Source organism: Xiphophorus couchianus, chromosome 7, assembly GCF_001444195.1.
Source record: "Xiphophorus couchianus chromosome 7, X_couchianus-1.0, whole genome shotgun sequence".
Classification (NCBI taxonomy): Eukaryota; Metazoa; Chordata; class Actinopteri; order Cyprinodontiformes; family Poeciliidae; genus Xiphophorus; species Xiphophorus couchianus.
In genome coordinates, this window is record NC_040234.1 from 36,922,354 (window position 1) to 36,938,061 (window position 15,708).

A 15,708-nucleotide genomic window follows, 5' to 3' on the forward strand; every position below is an offset into this window, starting at 1 on the left:
AGTTTCACATTAAAAACATTAAAATTCATTTTTTTTATTTATTTCAGGTTTTTAAAAAACAAGAGAAGAAGCAAAAGGTATGACAGAAAAACATGTGCATACATATCAAGAACAAAATAATTAGTTTACTAAGAAACAAACATTTAATCAGTTTCCATCAAACTAATGACTGTTATTAAGCTGTAAATGTTTCATCGGTCCCATGAAGCTTCTTGTTTCCTTCTGAGCTCAAACTGGAGAAACAAAATGGAGGCAGACGGACGGAACTGACCGATCAGAACCGTTCTGTGCCCGACCCGCTGGACTGCAGCAGAACCGCTTTAATATTTAGACCTGAAGGTTCACCTGGACTTTACTACACAGCTAACTGCTAACAGCAAATAGCTAATAGCTACTGCTAACAGCTGTCAACTGATAGCTGTAAGCTGCTAGCAGCTTAATGAACATTAACTCCTCATCTTTTCATCCAAACATGGAGGAGATTCTCCAGTAGCAGCCAGTGTTCAACAAATCTGAAGAGGCCTCTGACTGAAGACTGCTGCTGTTTAGCAGTCTCATGCTAACATGCTAACAGATCAGTATGAAGGCAGCAGAGAAGATATTCCACAGGAAGATCCTGGATGACCTCATCAGCTGTTAGCTAGCTCTGCTAATCCACTTCCTTTGCTTTTGCTGCTCTGCAGCATGAAGCCTCCTGTTCAACTGGGCTCAGAGTTCACATGTTATTTTAGCTTTTGAGATGCTAATCAGATAGCTCAAAGTTGGAAAAACGCCTGGTTGCCATGGTTACGTAACCAGGTTCTGTGGTGGAAAATTACTACATATTAACATCTGCTGATTATGTTATATTAAATGTTTGTGAACTCTCAGCAAAAGAAGCTGTTTGGGAGACATGCAGAAGGTTGGAAGTTGTTTCCTGCAGCAGAACCAGAACCAGAACGTCTCCAGGTTTTGGATCCTTGGTATAAAACTGGTGTGTTGTCTCTGCCTGTTCGGCTTTTCATCTGAATAAACCTGACAGAGTGATTTCACCCGACAGCTTGGGAAAAAATCTGAACAGCCAGAACCAGAGAGAGCAAATAAGCAGAAAAATGATCAGAGATTCAGGTTCTGATCCAGGTTCTGATCCAGGTTCGGCTTCTTCATAAATAAATATGCCCCGTCTCTGGCCCGGTTCTGTTGGACTGGATCAGCCTGGAAACTCGTCTTATTGATGGAAAATATTAGAGAATAAAACTTTCTCAGTATTTTCTGTTTCTGTTTCTGCAGGAGATTAAATCTGAACTTCAGACGTTTAAATAACAGAAAATATTTATTCCATCTTTCTGCTGTTGCTTCATAATGTTTGATGGACTTTAATAAATTATGAGTCATAAAGAAAATCAAACTGTAATCAGCCAGATAAACATAAACTCTATGATCATAAATCATTCCTACCTGGTTGGAAAAGATGAGTTTTAATAAAACGACTGGAGAACATGGACTCACTGTGGCGCTCCGGCTCGCTGCGGGTGTCAAACTCTGGGCGCTCTGGAAGCAGAAACAGGAAGAAACAGGCAGGAACAGGAAGTGAGGTCACGGCCATGTTAGCTGTGATTAAACTCACACATAAAAATGATTAGAAACTCCTTAATAATCTGACATTTCCTGCAGTAATAAAGAGTAACATTAAATTTTATTATCCTGACAGATCATCAGGTTAAAGAGTCATTTCTACATGAAGTCATGATGATAACAGCTGAGATTAAATGAAGCTCTGTTAGCAGGCTACGCTAACAGCAGGACTCCCTCCGAGCTCTGAGGGCCCGGCGGACCGCAGAGCAGAACTCCCTGTGTGTGTGTGTGTGTGTGTGTGTGTGTTGAATTTAATCCAGATGGTCACATGAGTCGCAGCATGTGATGCGGAGCCGGTTCTGGTTCTGTTAACATTTATGACGGTTTCATAATAATCATCATAATGCTGCATTCCTCAGAGAACATGAGAACGTTCTGCCTCCTCCTCTTCGCTCCGCTGAGCCCGGCACAAAATCAGAGACATGTGAGGAAGATCACAAGGCCGCCGGCGCAGCCAGAGTTTCTGCCTGCTGCTGCAGCTCGGCGCAGAGAGCCAGCCGGTGACTCAGCGTCAGCAGGAGTCTCTGCTGTGGATCAAAACGTTTTCAGCTGAAACAAACCCGGATCCACCAGAACCGGTTAGTATGTTCTGAATGCAGCTTCATGGAACACAACGAGTTTCTGAAACCGTTAATCGTCTTCATGAAATGTAAAACACATCATTCCTCTGAGATTAACACTTCTGGAAAAACTAAGAGTTCCCTCAGACTTTATTTCTACTGTTTCTGTTCAAACATGAACATATTTTATTTTAATGAGAAAATCTGTCACTATAAAAAGATACTGAAGCTCCATTTATATCATAGTTCTGGCACCAAATTACCTCCATACAAATAAAATCCATCTGTTCTGAAACATCATAAAAACTATCATTCATTACCTTTACAGTATTCTATTTATTTACTCTATTTCTCATAATTTGTTGCTCAAACAATTTAATAAACACCACAAAGGCATAAATGCCACTGATGTAACACAGCTTAGCTACAGGGGCGGATCTACTGGGGTGGCAACTCAGAGCCGTGCCACCCCTGTTGCCACCCAGCTGGTGACAATGAATTCAATAAATAGTTATGGCAAATAGGACATTAAGCGCACAAATCTCTTTTTTCAGACAACATTGAATGCAACACAATGTAAACTGACACCTACTGCTGAGTAGCGGGAAGCGCGAGGCAGCAGCATTGATGTATATGGATGGATGGAAATATTCCTGGACTGGATATCAGTAACTCATCCTGTTCACTGGGTCAGAAATACTGGTGGTCAGGAAAATACCACAATCACGCAAAGAATCTAAAAAAAGGACGCAATATTTAGCGGCTAATTCAACCGTATGACAGCCATAGATAACAAGGTTCAAAGGTTTCACATATAACAGGTGAGGAAAAAGTTTTGATTTATTGAAAAAGTGAGCAGTGAGCTAGTTATGCTAGGCTAACTTGCTAGCTGCTATTGACTCTGATAAGCTCAACATGCTGCGCAGTTCGCTGTGTTTTGGTTCCTAGCACTAAACAGGACAAGCTGCTCACCAAGTCATCAGTAGAGCAGGAGTTTAAATCAGCTAATCTGTGTTCAGGCCAAAATAGATTAATAATCACAATATAGACATCAAGCCTGACAGCATAATGTAACAGACTGGATGTTCTGTTTGGTGGTTCTGATACTTCTTTGTGTGGGAAACGTTAGTTTCTGGTATTGATTTAAATCAGATTTAATAGATATATCTGATAATCTAATATTTTCATGACAGATTTCTGCTCGTCCTGCATTAGAATAAAATGGTTTTCTGGACACAAAGCATCACTAATAGATACTGTCCAATCCAGTAATACATATCAATTAGCAGGAATATAAAAGACGTAAAAATAATTAACTATACTACATTAAGAAATTCTATTTACTCCTCAGTGCTACATGAAGCTCATTTTGAAACAAATAAATCAAGTCCAGTGATAGTTCTGTGGAAGCTAAATGTGAGAATGAGACGTTTATATAAATACTGCCATATGCTGCCACCCCTGAAAAATCCTTGCCCCCCTCCTGCCACCCCATAGATATTTTTCTAGATCCGCCCCTGCTTAGCTACATAGACTAAGCTAACTGTTATTAGCTTTGGTGACATAACTGCTTATGCTAGGCTAAAGATCTTAGCTCATCTGTTCAAAGTGAAGAAAATTATTAAAACTTATATCTGTCCATATTGTTAAAAAATGCTATAGCTAAATAGAGAGGTGAAAAATGATTGGCTCATATAGATGAGCTAAAAGGCTAACAGTCCTCGTCTTAGCTCAACGAGCTAAACCACAAAATCTCTGCTATCTGCTTTTAGCATTAGCTAGATGAGATGATTAAATAGTTCACCTGACCTTAATTAAATGTAATTTAGTTTTTCTGTTGTAGCTGGCTAAAAGGTTGTGAAAATAAGAAAACTTGGCAGAATTAGCTTCAACCTATAGCTAAAGCTATGCTAACAGTTCGAAGCAAGCAAGCAATATCATAGTTTAACAGAAAACAATTTAGGACATTTTTTTTTACAACTTTTGAGTTTTAAAATGAACATGAAATGAAGATTTTTGTGTTTTATGTTCTTAAGATCATGAAACAAATCCTCAAAGGATTAACAAAGTTAAACAAACAGCTTCATCTTAGACTTCAAACATGTTCTTTGCCACAGTAATATCTGTGATTCTGGTGTTTTTAAGAGCAAACAGGAAGTGCGAAGGCCACCAGTTGGTAGTTGAGGGCAGAAAGCCTGAGAGTCTGAGAGCTGAAGAGCAGCTGTGGTGAGACGGATGAGAAAAACAGGAAAAATGGAGATTAAATCCCTGTGTCACATCTGGCTTTTCCTGCTGAGTTACTGTTAGAAGACTGAATGTTTTAACCAACAGATGTGTGACAAATTAAAGGATGAAGCTAAAAGCAAAGTTGTTTAATTACAGTCTGACTCACTTCTAAAGTGATAAAATCTGTTGTGTGAAAATTATTTCTCCCAGTTTGCCCAGTTTGAATGAAGGAGGTTTGGTTGCATGAAACGATGCATTTATCCTTCCATGTTCCAACAATGAACCAAATATTTTATAAAAACAAAACAACCTTAATTCAATCTAAAAATTATTTTATTTTTTGTTCTTGCTAAAGAAATACAGATCTGTGCAAAACACAAAAATATCCAAACCAAACAAGTTAAATGGGAAAAATAATTCTCCATAAATCTAATAACTGTTTGTTGCACCTGCAGCAGCTAATAAGTACAGAGTCTTTAACATAATTAACAAACATTTAAATTTGACAAAAAGTAAAAAGAGAAGAAAACGTTTAGGGTGCAAATACTTTTTAGCAGCATTGAAAGTTTGTCAGCTTGAGTTCATTAACATTTATACTCAAAATAAAAGTCAAACGTCTTTGAAATCCTGACAATAATCCACAGCGTTTTGTATCGCTAACAAAACATTAGCGTTTCCTGCTAATGCTAAAGCGCTACACCAACATGGTATTTAGTGGAAGCTAATGCTAACGCGCTAAGTTCATGTTGATACCAAGATACATCTGAACATTTGCATACTTGTTTAATGAACAGTGGCTGTTCGTTTGTTGCCTTTTGCTCAATAAAGTTTCTTAGAAGAAAAAAAAGGATGAGGAGAGGAAATGAAGCTTCATTCCCTTCAGAATAAGAGCATGAATTAAACATCTAAGAACAGTTGAGAACCAAAACTCCAACATGGATGTCAAACTTTGTTCATCTGATAGTTTATAAAACAGACAAATAAATTAGTGATTTAGAGTTTAGGGGAAGCTAAATGTGCAAAACGTTTTCAACGTTAGCAAAATACTAAAGCGCTAAATGAACAATTAGCAACGCTATGAGCGGATTAGCAGAAATGTTCCCACCACTGATAATGCAGTTCACACATAAACCAGTGACAGACTGGTTTGGCTCAGTGGGAGTTCGCTTCACATTTTTTCCGGCAGCTTCCTGACAGTTTGCAGCTGCTGACTCTCTGCGAAGCCGTTCATTTTCTGGGGATTTCTCCTGCTAAGCTCAAACAGACTTCCCTGACTCCACGTCCGAGCTTTCTGGCTGCGGCAGATTGAACTTTGGACCAGCAGCAACTCCTCAGGGCTTCCAGACGGAGAAGTGAAACAGATGGTAATTTGTTCACGTTTCCACTGAAGGCCGTCCTAACGCTCTGGTGGTTTTAAGTTTAGATTATTTCCCTCCTCATGCGGCCATCTTGGACCTGGCAGCCATTCCGCAGCCACACTGTTTAACCGCTGAGCAGGTTTAGTTAATCAGTGGGAGCTTAATCTTTTAGCTAAGTGTTTTTAGAGTCAAGTGGTGGTCACATGTTTACTCACTTCATGCAGATTTTGGAACAGAGATTTTAAGCTGATCTTTGGCTGTTTCCTGTAAACCAGATTAGTGGAGCTCTGACCTGTGGGGTCGCTCTGGGAGCGGCTGTGTTCCCCGCTCAGCCTCTTAAACAGAGATCGCATCACCTTGGCGCTGCCGAAGCGCTTGAATCGGGCCCGGACGTTCTCATGGTACCACTCCAATGTACCAATTTTCAGAACCCTGGAAGAAAAACCAGCTTTAGAAACACCAAACCAGAATTTCTGGAAGTTTCTGGAGGAGAAGTGGAGCCATGAACTGCTGGTGCAACATTTCAGAAAACAATAGCATGATGGTTTGCACATGGAGCTGGAAGGAACTAAAAGTATTAATTTTTATGGCTGCAGAGTGAGCCGAACGCGTTACGTAAGGAGTCTCTGTTCAAACGCAGAGCCAGGATGTCAATCATGTGCTTTTAAGTCATCCTGGAAAAACCAGGAACTGCTCAGGACAACTACACAGAAATGTCATAAAAACGCTGGATGTCAGCAGGAACCAGAAGAAATTCGTTACATTCAGGCAGTTAAATCCTCCAACTTTCTGCACAAACTGTAAACAGAGAAATAATAAAGAATATTTTTGTATTCTTAAACATCCCAGTGTGTTTCTAAAATATGAATATTTAAAACAACAATAAACACCTAGCTGACTTTAGCGTCCACTAGCTTAAGCTGTTTAACTCATAGCTAGCTAAACTGAAAAGGCTAATATAGATGACATTAGTATGGTTAAGCTCAATAAGTTGAAAAGAGGCTAATTGCTAATAGCAGCTAGCTAATAGCTCATAATGCTAACCACATAAACCAAGTCATCTGCTGTTAGCAGCTAAACAAATTTCCTGAAAAAGCTAAGCTAAAATCTGATAGCATTAAGCTTAAATCCATAAGCTAAGTTGCTGCTATCATGTAAATGCTAACATTAAACTGTTGGTATTTAAAATCAGGTTTAATTGTTGTTTTAATTTGTTATTGTTATGGTATTGTGTTAATGTGATTTTGTGTTTGTTTAATGCAGCTACAGATGGAAATTAGCATCTTGCTAAATCTGGTGTATTTGCAGAAATATTGTACATTAATTAATATTCACTGACCCTCAAATTCAATAAATTCAAGTTCAAAGACAGCTAAGCTGTTTATCATAGCTAAGCTACATAAGCTGTGCTAAATAGCATAGCTAACTGAACTCAGCAAACAAAGCTAACTTTTAATCTTTAATTATTCCCTAGATTAGAAAATGAGTTTTTTAGCTTAAACATTAGCATGTTTTGGTAGCTCTATTACATTAGCTCTGGTTTCATCTCTTTGTAGACATTTGCTAATCATTCTTATTTTTGGCAGTTGTTATCATGTGTAACCATGGCAGCAGTGCTAGCCAACAGCTGGTGATGTCATCCAGGAAACGTGACGCTGTAACATCGTCTCACTGACTCTGATCGTACGTCATGATGCTTAGCCTGAGGTGAAAACATTAAAACATCTGATAAACGTCTCTGGTATGAAGTCACAGCACCAGATCATTTAGACTCACAGCTGTGCAGCAAACAAAGGCGAGAGGCATCGACCCGTAGAGAACAGCCGGAACCATAAAGACGGTTTGGGGAGACAGTAAATCATGGATGTTAAATGAGCTGCAGAAATCTGCCTTAAAACGAAACTTGAGTTTGTTCTCGGTGATTTCTGCTTCACTGAGTCCAACTGAGAAACCTGAGAAACTTTGACAAATCAGAGTCAGAAAACTCAAGAATAACATCTGAACTGTTCCTGGTGTGATGACCTGAGGGGAACAGAAACGGATGGTTTCAGCTGGAGCGTTTTACCTGGCCAGGTGGCAGGGCTCACACAGCCAGCCCTGCTCCCTCCTGCTGAGGCGGCTGCAGGAGCGGCAGACGTAAAGCTGGCAGTCCAAACACTGACGCTTGACGTTGACCAGGAACCTGAAGGGCTGAAGGCAGCGGATGCAGTAGGACTCGGCCAGGCTGCTCCGGCTCCCCAGCAGCTCCCGCTTGGTGTCTTCTTTCTCTATTTTACTCTTCAGTTCGCTGGAAAGCAACCAGACGAAACCAGAACCTTCAGCAACAAATCCTGATGTTTCCATGTTTTCAGTCAAAACTCAGTTTGCTTTTGTTGGGTTGTTTGGATTAGTCATCAGCAGTCAGTATCTAAATCACAGTTTGGACAACAGCCAGACTGCAGTGGCTCAATCATGATCTGACTCCTTTTCATTAGTGAAATATCAACATTAAATAATTCAGTTTTCATCTGAACTTTGAAATACTTAATGTAAATAATGAAAAAATAAAACTCTAAAAAACTAACAATAGATTTTTCTTAAAATTTTAGTTGGTATAAATGATTTAAACTCTCTTAAATTGTCTCTGCTTTGTGCAGTGTTTAGTTTGGACCCATGATTCTCTCCAGTGAGGCCGATCTCCCTGCTTCAGGTCAGATACTGAGTGCTCAGAACTGCCCCATAAAACCCCGGTGTGAAAAGTAGCTTGATCTCAGTGAGTTTATTCTACAGGACTAAGTCTAGTATGATGCTAAGCTACGTTAACAGTGTCCAGCACAAGTCAACCAGGGAAAACAAACATTTTCCCCAAACTGTTGAAGCAGTAACTCTTCCAGACTGCAGACATGAAGTCAAAGTGAGTTTCCAAGCCGCTGATCGCAGCTTTTACAGCTAAATAAACACCCTGGACGACTGCAGCAGGCAGATTATCGTTTCACTTATTTTTTCTAACAAATAAGAGTTGATGAAAAGCAGAAGACAACTTTTTCTGGGAAGAAGTGGGATTACGTTGTTTTCACTCCTTCACACAATCAATCAAGTTTACAGAGAAACTGCAGAGCAGAAAAAGTCCTGAAGCAAAGCTGAGAAAACGTGTAGAAAAGCCCGTTTATCTTTGCACCGTCCTGCAGCCGTTCTGGTGTTGGGATGACTTCACCGCCTCCAGCCGAATGTTTTCTGCTGCAGAGCTGAAAGTAAAGCGCCTGATTGGTGGAGAAGTTAAAGCCTCCCTCAGAGAGACGCTGGCTGCAGCGGAGGGGAAACTATTCAGATAACAAGCCCCAAATGTCCCGGCTGAAAAACAGGAATAAGAAACTATTCCTGAAGGAACGGGGGAGTTTTATTGCTTTTTGAAGGCTTTTGTTTGGACCATACTGGTTAAATTATGGCCCATATCACTGGGATCAGTGGGACATGGTTCATGATTCCTCACCCCATCGCGCACACAGCTGCCTTGGTTTAAACTCTGAATGATTTAAAAGTAAAATTAGCTGAACATTCTCAGTACTATTAAACTCCAAATCCCACAAATCTGGAGCACAGGATTCCCTTCCACGGCTTCAGAGCAGAAAGCAACGAAGCCACCAGGAAGAGATCAGGATGAATCTGGTTTCAGCTCCGGATGTCGGGACAAAACGGCGTCTAGATGCTCTGCTGTTCACTTCATTTGTTTTAGAGAATTTAACTGACGGATGAAATAAAGTCACCGAGTGAAAACAGCAAAGCGAACAAACTCCAGTTAGCACTCAGATGGGTTTAGCCACCGCTAACTAAACAGCTAGCTACGCTAACCCTGAGCTACATATGTAGCTCTGGGCTAAACATTTAGCTTGAAGTTAAAGGTTAACTTAATATTTAACTTTAAACTAAATAGTTAATTTGAAACTGTGACATTAATGAATGAATGAAAAACTTGGTGAAAATATGACTTTTATAAATATAAACACGGCTGAATTTCTGCTGTTGGTTCAGTTTAATGGACCAGAACTGGACTGGAAAACAGTTGGGCTGATAACTCATATGTCAGAGGGTTTTTTGAATAATAAATTGTACCAAAAAGTTACATTTCTAGTTTTCTTTGGTGAAATAAAGATTTAACTTCTTGGTGTGTGAACTAGTTTCTGCTTTCAGGCGTTTGAACGCTGACCTGGCTCCATGTTTCTGTTGTTTGTGATTAACTGCAGTTTCTGCTCCACAGCGGACCTGAGGAATCTGGGATCAGCAGCCAGACGTTTTCTTTACTCTGCCTGACTGACAGTTTTACGTTTCCAGCTTCCAAACAAACTCAGGCTCTCAGGAACGGCTGGGTTCGCTGCAGCTTCTCCTGTTATCAGCATCACGGCAGATTTGATGGTTTCTTCCAGAAAAACAGGAATATTCTCCAACATCAGACCAGATTCTGATCCCACAAACTGAAACGGTTTTTATTTCATGGAAAGTTTAGTGTTCTTCATAAAAAAATAAAGCTGCTACAGTGTAATCGGTTTGTTATATTTTTATGACAAACACCATAAAAAATTGTTCTTCACCATTTTTATGGCGTTCCTCATAAACATGGCGAAGCAGTTCCTGTTTTATGTAAGTTAATGAATAAAGTTTCAACGCCATGAGGAAATTATGGATATGAAACCAGAAATCATGGAGGTTCTGAAGATCCACCGTCTACATGTTTTATGAGCCTTAAGGCCACAGATTATTAAAATAAGAATCGTTTTCTGTGAGCATGGAGTCACGACAGAAGTAAGTACACCCTTCAGCTGACAGAGTTCAGGAGTTTCAGGTCAGATCACTGATCTGTGGTCGTTAGCATGATGATGTTGATGATGATGAAGGAAATGTTAATGTTAAATGTTTCTGCAGTTAAAGTTGAATCTTATGAAACTAACAGGATTTTATCTGTAATAATTCCTCCTTAAAGCTCAGTTACGTTTCAGTCTGACAGAATCAGGTTTTAGATTTATTTCAGTTTTTCATTTCAGCTAATAATAAATTGACCCTGATGCTTGTTTTCTGATTCTTTAAACTAAAGTGAATAAATGTACTCACTGTCACTGTGGGCCGAGCAGAACCTGTTTGGTTCTGTTCAAAACAGAAAACAGAGGAAACGTTTTGCTTCCTGTTGCTTTTTTGTTTCTCTCACCAAAGAAAAACAAAAATATTTCAAACTGTGAACCAACATATTTGGTTTTCATTGCTGAGGTTTGGACAGTTTTATGTGGAAACCACATGAAAATCAGAACCGGATCAGAACCGCAGAGGAAGAAACAGCAGCAGCTTCACAGGAACAAACATTCAGATGGAAGCAAATAACTGCAGCAGAGCGCTAGCCAGGAATGCTAACAAAATGGCCGACAGTGAGGTCCTCTGCTGGCCCCGCCCCTCTGTCTGTTTTGGGAGGTGAATTCTGGATCCAGAACAGTTCCAGAGGTCAGAGGTCACAGCAGTGAAGATGATAACATTAGCGAAGCCCTCAGTCGTCCGGCTATTTATTCATTCTTAAGGTTTAATATCTCTCAGCTTCAGGGTCGTCAGCTCTGCTAGGAAGGTTTTCCAGACAGTCGGGAGTTTGTTTAGGGGGATTTTTGTTCATTCGTCCTCATTCATATTAATGAGGTCAGACACTGATGTTGGACAGGAAGACTTGGTTCAGGTTTCCGCTCTAATTCATTCTAAACATGTTCACAAGTTGGAACAGGAAGTGAGCCGTCACCTTTTACCAACCCAAGACATGTTGGGTTGGTAAAAGGCTGAACTCCTGAACAACAGCCGAGCCCCAAGATCCTCCTTCCACCAAACTTTCCACTTCACACGATGAAGTCAGAGAAGTCGTGTTCTCCTCAAAGAGTTAAACTTCCTGCTGACAGGATAAATAATGTGATGCTAATCAACTCGTGTATTCCTGTCAACAGCTGCTGAAAACTAAATAACTAATTAAACTAAAATAATTAGCAGTGATGGAAACACGTTCACTAACCCACTGATACATAGCTAATTTTATATTTAGCACACTTAGCTTCAACTAAAGTACATTTTTCCAGCGCTAATTTTCTTGGCTGTTTTGTTGAATAAAGTTTGGGATGAAGTTTTGATTATCGACTTAAGAATTTTTTTATTATTCAGACGTTTATATTTACATTGTTTCTTTGATTCATTATGGAAGAATTTAGCGCTTTAGCATGAGCTTCAGCTAAATACCATGTTGTCATAATGCTTTAGCGTTAGCGTAGCTAATGTTTATGATTAGTGCTTTGGTATTAGCGCAGCAAGCTATTTAGCTAGTGGTTCCCACCACTGATCATTGACAAACAGAATAAATTTCTGAATTTACCCGAGCCGGTCCTCCTCCTTCCTCCGCAGGTCAAAGTCTCTCTGGACGACGTCCCACACGTGTCTGGCCTCTTCGTCCGTCAGTCTGGACAAATCCAGCTTCCTGCCCACAGCGGTGGTCGGCATGGCGGCGGAGAACAAAGATGGCCGACGGATGACACCTGGCAGACGACAGCAGGCCGAAAATGTTTCTTTGAGATTCAGTGAAGAAAACGGAGATTAAGTTATTATCACATATCTGTGGAAGAAATGAAAACTCAGAGAATTTAAACACCTAAAGGCTCAAATAGCTGAATTTATCCACCAGATGACCTTCAGCAGCTGGTTAAGAAGCAGACTTGAGGCAGAGAAACGGAGCAGAGCCACTGGGAGTTCATTCACCAACATTTAACAAACAACCTGTTTCACAGGCCGCAGGTCTCAGCAGCAACAACTCATTGTGGCTAATATGCAGCTAACAGGATATGGATAACATGGAGTTAACAGCATGTGGCTAACATGGAACTAACAGCATGTGGCTAACATGGAGCTAACAGCATGTGGCTAACATGGAACTAACAGCCTGTGGCTAACATGGAGCTAACAGCATGTGGCTAACATGGAGCTAACAGCATGTTTCTAACATGGAACTAACAGCATGTGGCTAACATGGAACTAACACCATGCGGCTAACATGGAGTTAACAGCATGTTTCTAACATGGAGCTAACAGCATGCGGCTAACATGGAGCTAACAGCATGTGGTTAACATGGAGCTAACAGCATGTGGCTAACATGGAGCTAACAGCATGTGGCTAACATGGAACTAACAGCATGTGGCTAACATGGTGCTAACAGCATGTGGCTAACATGGTGCTAACAGCATGTTTCTAACATGGAGCTAACAGCATGTGGCTAACACGGAGCTAACAGCATGTGGCTAACACGGAGCTAACAGCATGTGGCTAACATGGAGCTAACAGCATGGGGCTAACATGGAGCTAACAGCATGTGGCTAACACGGAGCTAACAGCATGTGGCTAACATGGAGCTAACAGCATGTGGCTAACATGGAGCTAACAGCATGTGGCTAACATGGAACTAACAGCATGTGGCTAACATGATGCTAACGGCATGTTTCTAACATAGAGCTAACGGCATGTGGCTAACATGGAGCTAACAGCATGTGGCTAACATGGTGCTAACAGCATGTTTCTAACATGGAGCTAACAGCATGTGGCTAACACGGAGCTAACAGCATGTGGCTAACATGGAGCTAACAGCATGTGGCTAACATGGAGCTAACAGCATGTGGCTAACATGGCTGCTCCAGTTAACAAACCCACCAACAAATACACACAAACTTTGACAAAAACAACCAAATCATCACAATAATATATATTATCAAATACTGTTTATCTTTGAGCACCTCTAAAAACACATTTGTATAAATATAAATCTAACATTAAACTTCTAAAGTGCATAGTTTATTGTTTTATTCCCTCCACAATGGTATCTTCGGGAACCTTTAAAAGGTGCTCAGGTCCCCGGGGAATCTTTTAGCGTGAACAGAGGAAGACAGAGTTTAGCCACATGTACACAAAGCCTGCAAACGTCTTTCAGTGCATTTCAAACAGACCCAATAAAAATCTATGATCCATTTGTTTGTTTCACAGGACAGCAGCAGTTCCTGCTGAGATGACACTGAATTAATCAATCAATAACTTCAATCTGTTTGTACTCGTTTCATTTATCGTTCAATACACATTTTAAATGTTCAGACCTTCATTACAGGCCCTAAAACTGAACAGGAGAGGAAATCGGAGAAACAAACTGCAAATTTAAACAAGCTGGAAAATCTGGGCAACATTTTGAAACGTCACCAGATCAGATGAAACTGCATTTCACCGTTTCTAAACAAAAATATCAAGACTTTGAGTAACAGAAAGGAAAGACACCTGAGAGAACCTGGGAGGGGTCAAAGGTCATCTGTAAACCATCTGAAGTCCATCAGAAAGGAAAACATTTCATCAGCTGATCACCTGCAGCAGGAAGGTCAGAGGTCCTCCTCTGACTCTGCAGGCAGCAGGTCAAAGTTCAAAGGTCAAGACAATGAACCAGCACAGCTGACTGGAAAGGTTCTGTCAGAAACAAGATGGCTGCCAGACGGAGGCCAGCAGAGCAAAGACTTCTGGGACAATTTCCTGTGGAGAGACGAGACTTTGGACCAAGATGGAGGAAACCAGGAGCAGCAGAACTGCAGTGAAGCACGGCGGTGGAGGTGTGATGGGTTGGGATCCGGGTCCAAAGAGCAGCAGATCTGAACGACTGAAACAAAGAGATTCAAGGTGCTGCAATGGCCTAGTCAAAGTCCAGGCGTGTGCCTGACCGGTAATCTGAGCAGAACCTGAATGGACCAGCGCTCCTCCACCTGCAGCTGGAGGGTGTACTTACTTTTTCACGCTCTGCTCCTGCAGGATGCCTCAGATCTCTTTCATAGACGCTGAGAGATTTAGAACTAGCGCCGCCTGGTGGACGGGGTGTACTTACTTTCCTGTGGCGTCTCCATGTCCAGTTTGCAGGACTTTAATCAAATCTGGGTTATTTTGGCCTCAGAGGGAAACAGACTCACGTGGTTTTCTAATCTGACAGGATGAAGGCTCTCCTCCTCTTCCTCAGCAGGCAGAAAGCAGCAGGCATCCCATAATACTCCTGCTAGGCTCAGAAACCTCATCTGATTTCAGGTGGAGCTGCTGCGTGTTTACAGGTGGGAACATCCTGGCTTCTGATTGGTCAGCAGAGCAAACAGTTTATTATTTATTCAGTAGAAAGTTAAAACATGAAACATCAGGAGACGCTTCAAGTTTCAGACTGATGAAAGGAATCAAGTGTGGAGCCGAAATCCTGCAGGAAACTCAGGAAGCAGCTCACATGATGCACTGATGGAAAAACTGCTGCTGCTCCACCGACCGAGACGGATTAAAGTGAAGCCACTGAGGTGGAGGAGACATGGAGACACGGAGACACGGAGGAGACATGGAGACACGGAGGAGACATGGAGACACGGAGGAGACATGGAGGAGACATGGAGACACGGAGGAGACATGGAGACACGGAGGAGACATGGAGACACGGAGGAGACATGGAGGAGACACGGAGACACGGAGGACACATGGAGACACGGAGGAGACATGGAGGAGACATGGAGAATCATTGTATTGCAGACTCACCTGGTTTCCTCCTGCTGCTCTGATCACCTGTTGACAGAAACTCCTCTGGTCAGTAGAGGTCAGTGGAGGTCAGTGGAGGTCAGTAGAGGTCAGTAGAGGTCAGTGGAGGTCAGTGGAGGTCAGTAGAGGTCAGTGGAGGTCAGGCGGTGCGTCTCGCAGGACAGGAAGTGTTGCCAGGTGAGGTCGGCCGTCGTCTGGAGGCTTCTGTTGGCTCGGCGCCGTCAGTCTGGATTTAAACTCCAGGTCACATGACTGGACCCAAGCAGGCAGAGCTGGCTGCTGATTGGCTGCTGCTGACTGGGCCCTGATGGGGTCCGCTTCATCAGAACCGCTCAGAGAAACTTCAAACTGAAGATTCATTTCATCTGATTTCTGATTC

The 15,708-nt window shown here is 41.5% G+C and overlaps 1 protein-coding gene across 9 annotated transcripts in view; it reads right to left on the bottom strand.

The window, feature by feature from the left end:
* The window catches only part of mlphb (melanophilin b), a 31,420-nt gene extending 15,968 nt beyond the window's left edge, over positions 1 to 15,452 (bottom strand). For 5 of the 9 annotated variants that reach the window (XR_003596234.1, XR_003596233.1, XM_028023277.1 and 2 more), the window contains exons 1-6: positions 15,330 to 15,452; positions 14,732 to 14,884; positions 12,123 to 12,282; positions 7,824 to 8,045; positions 6,051 to 6,190; positions 1,438 to 1,530 (exon numbers count right to left, since the gene is read on the bottom strand). Coding sequence is in view for 7 of the 9 variants with exons in the window: in XM_028023277.1 (XP_027879078.1) it covers positions 1,438 to 1,530; positions 6,051 to 6,190; positions 7,824 to 8,045; positions 12,123 to 12,247 (580 nt within the window). In the remaining 2 variants the exon portion in view is untranslated. Of the gene's footprint in view, positions 1 to 1,437; positions 1,531 to 6,050; positions 6,191 to 7,823; positions 8,046 to 12,122; positions 12,283 to 14,731; positions 15,199 to 15,329 lie in introns of those variants that run through there. The other 4 variants (XM_028023279.1, XM_028023278.1, XM_028023275.1 and 1 more) reach the window with 3 other exon arrangements.
* Between the last annotated feature and the right edge of the window lie 256 nt (positions 15,453 to 15,708).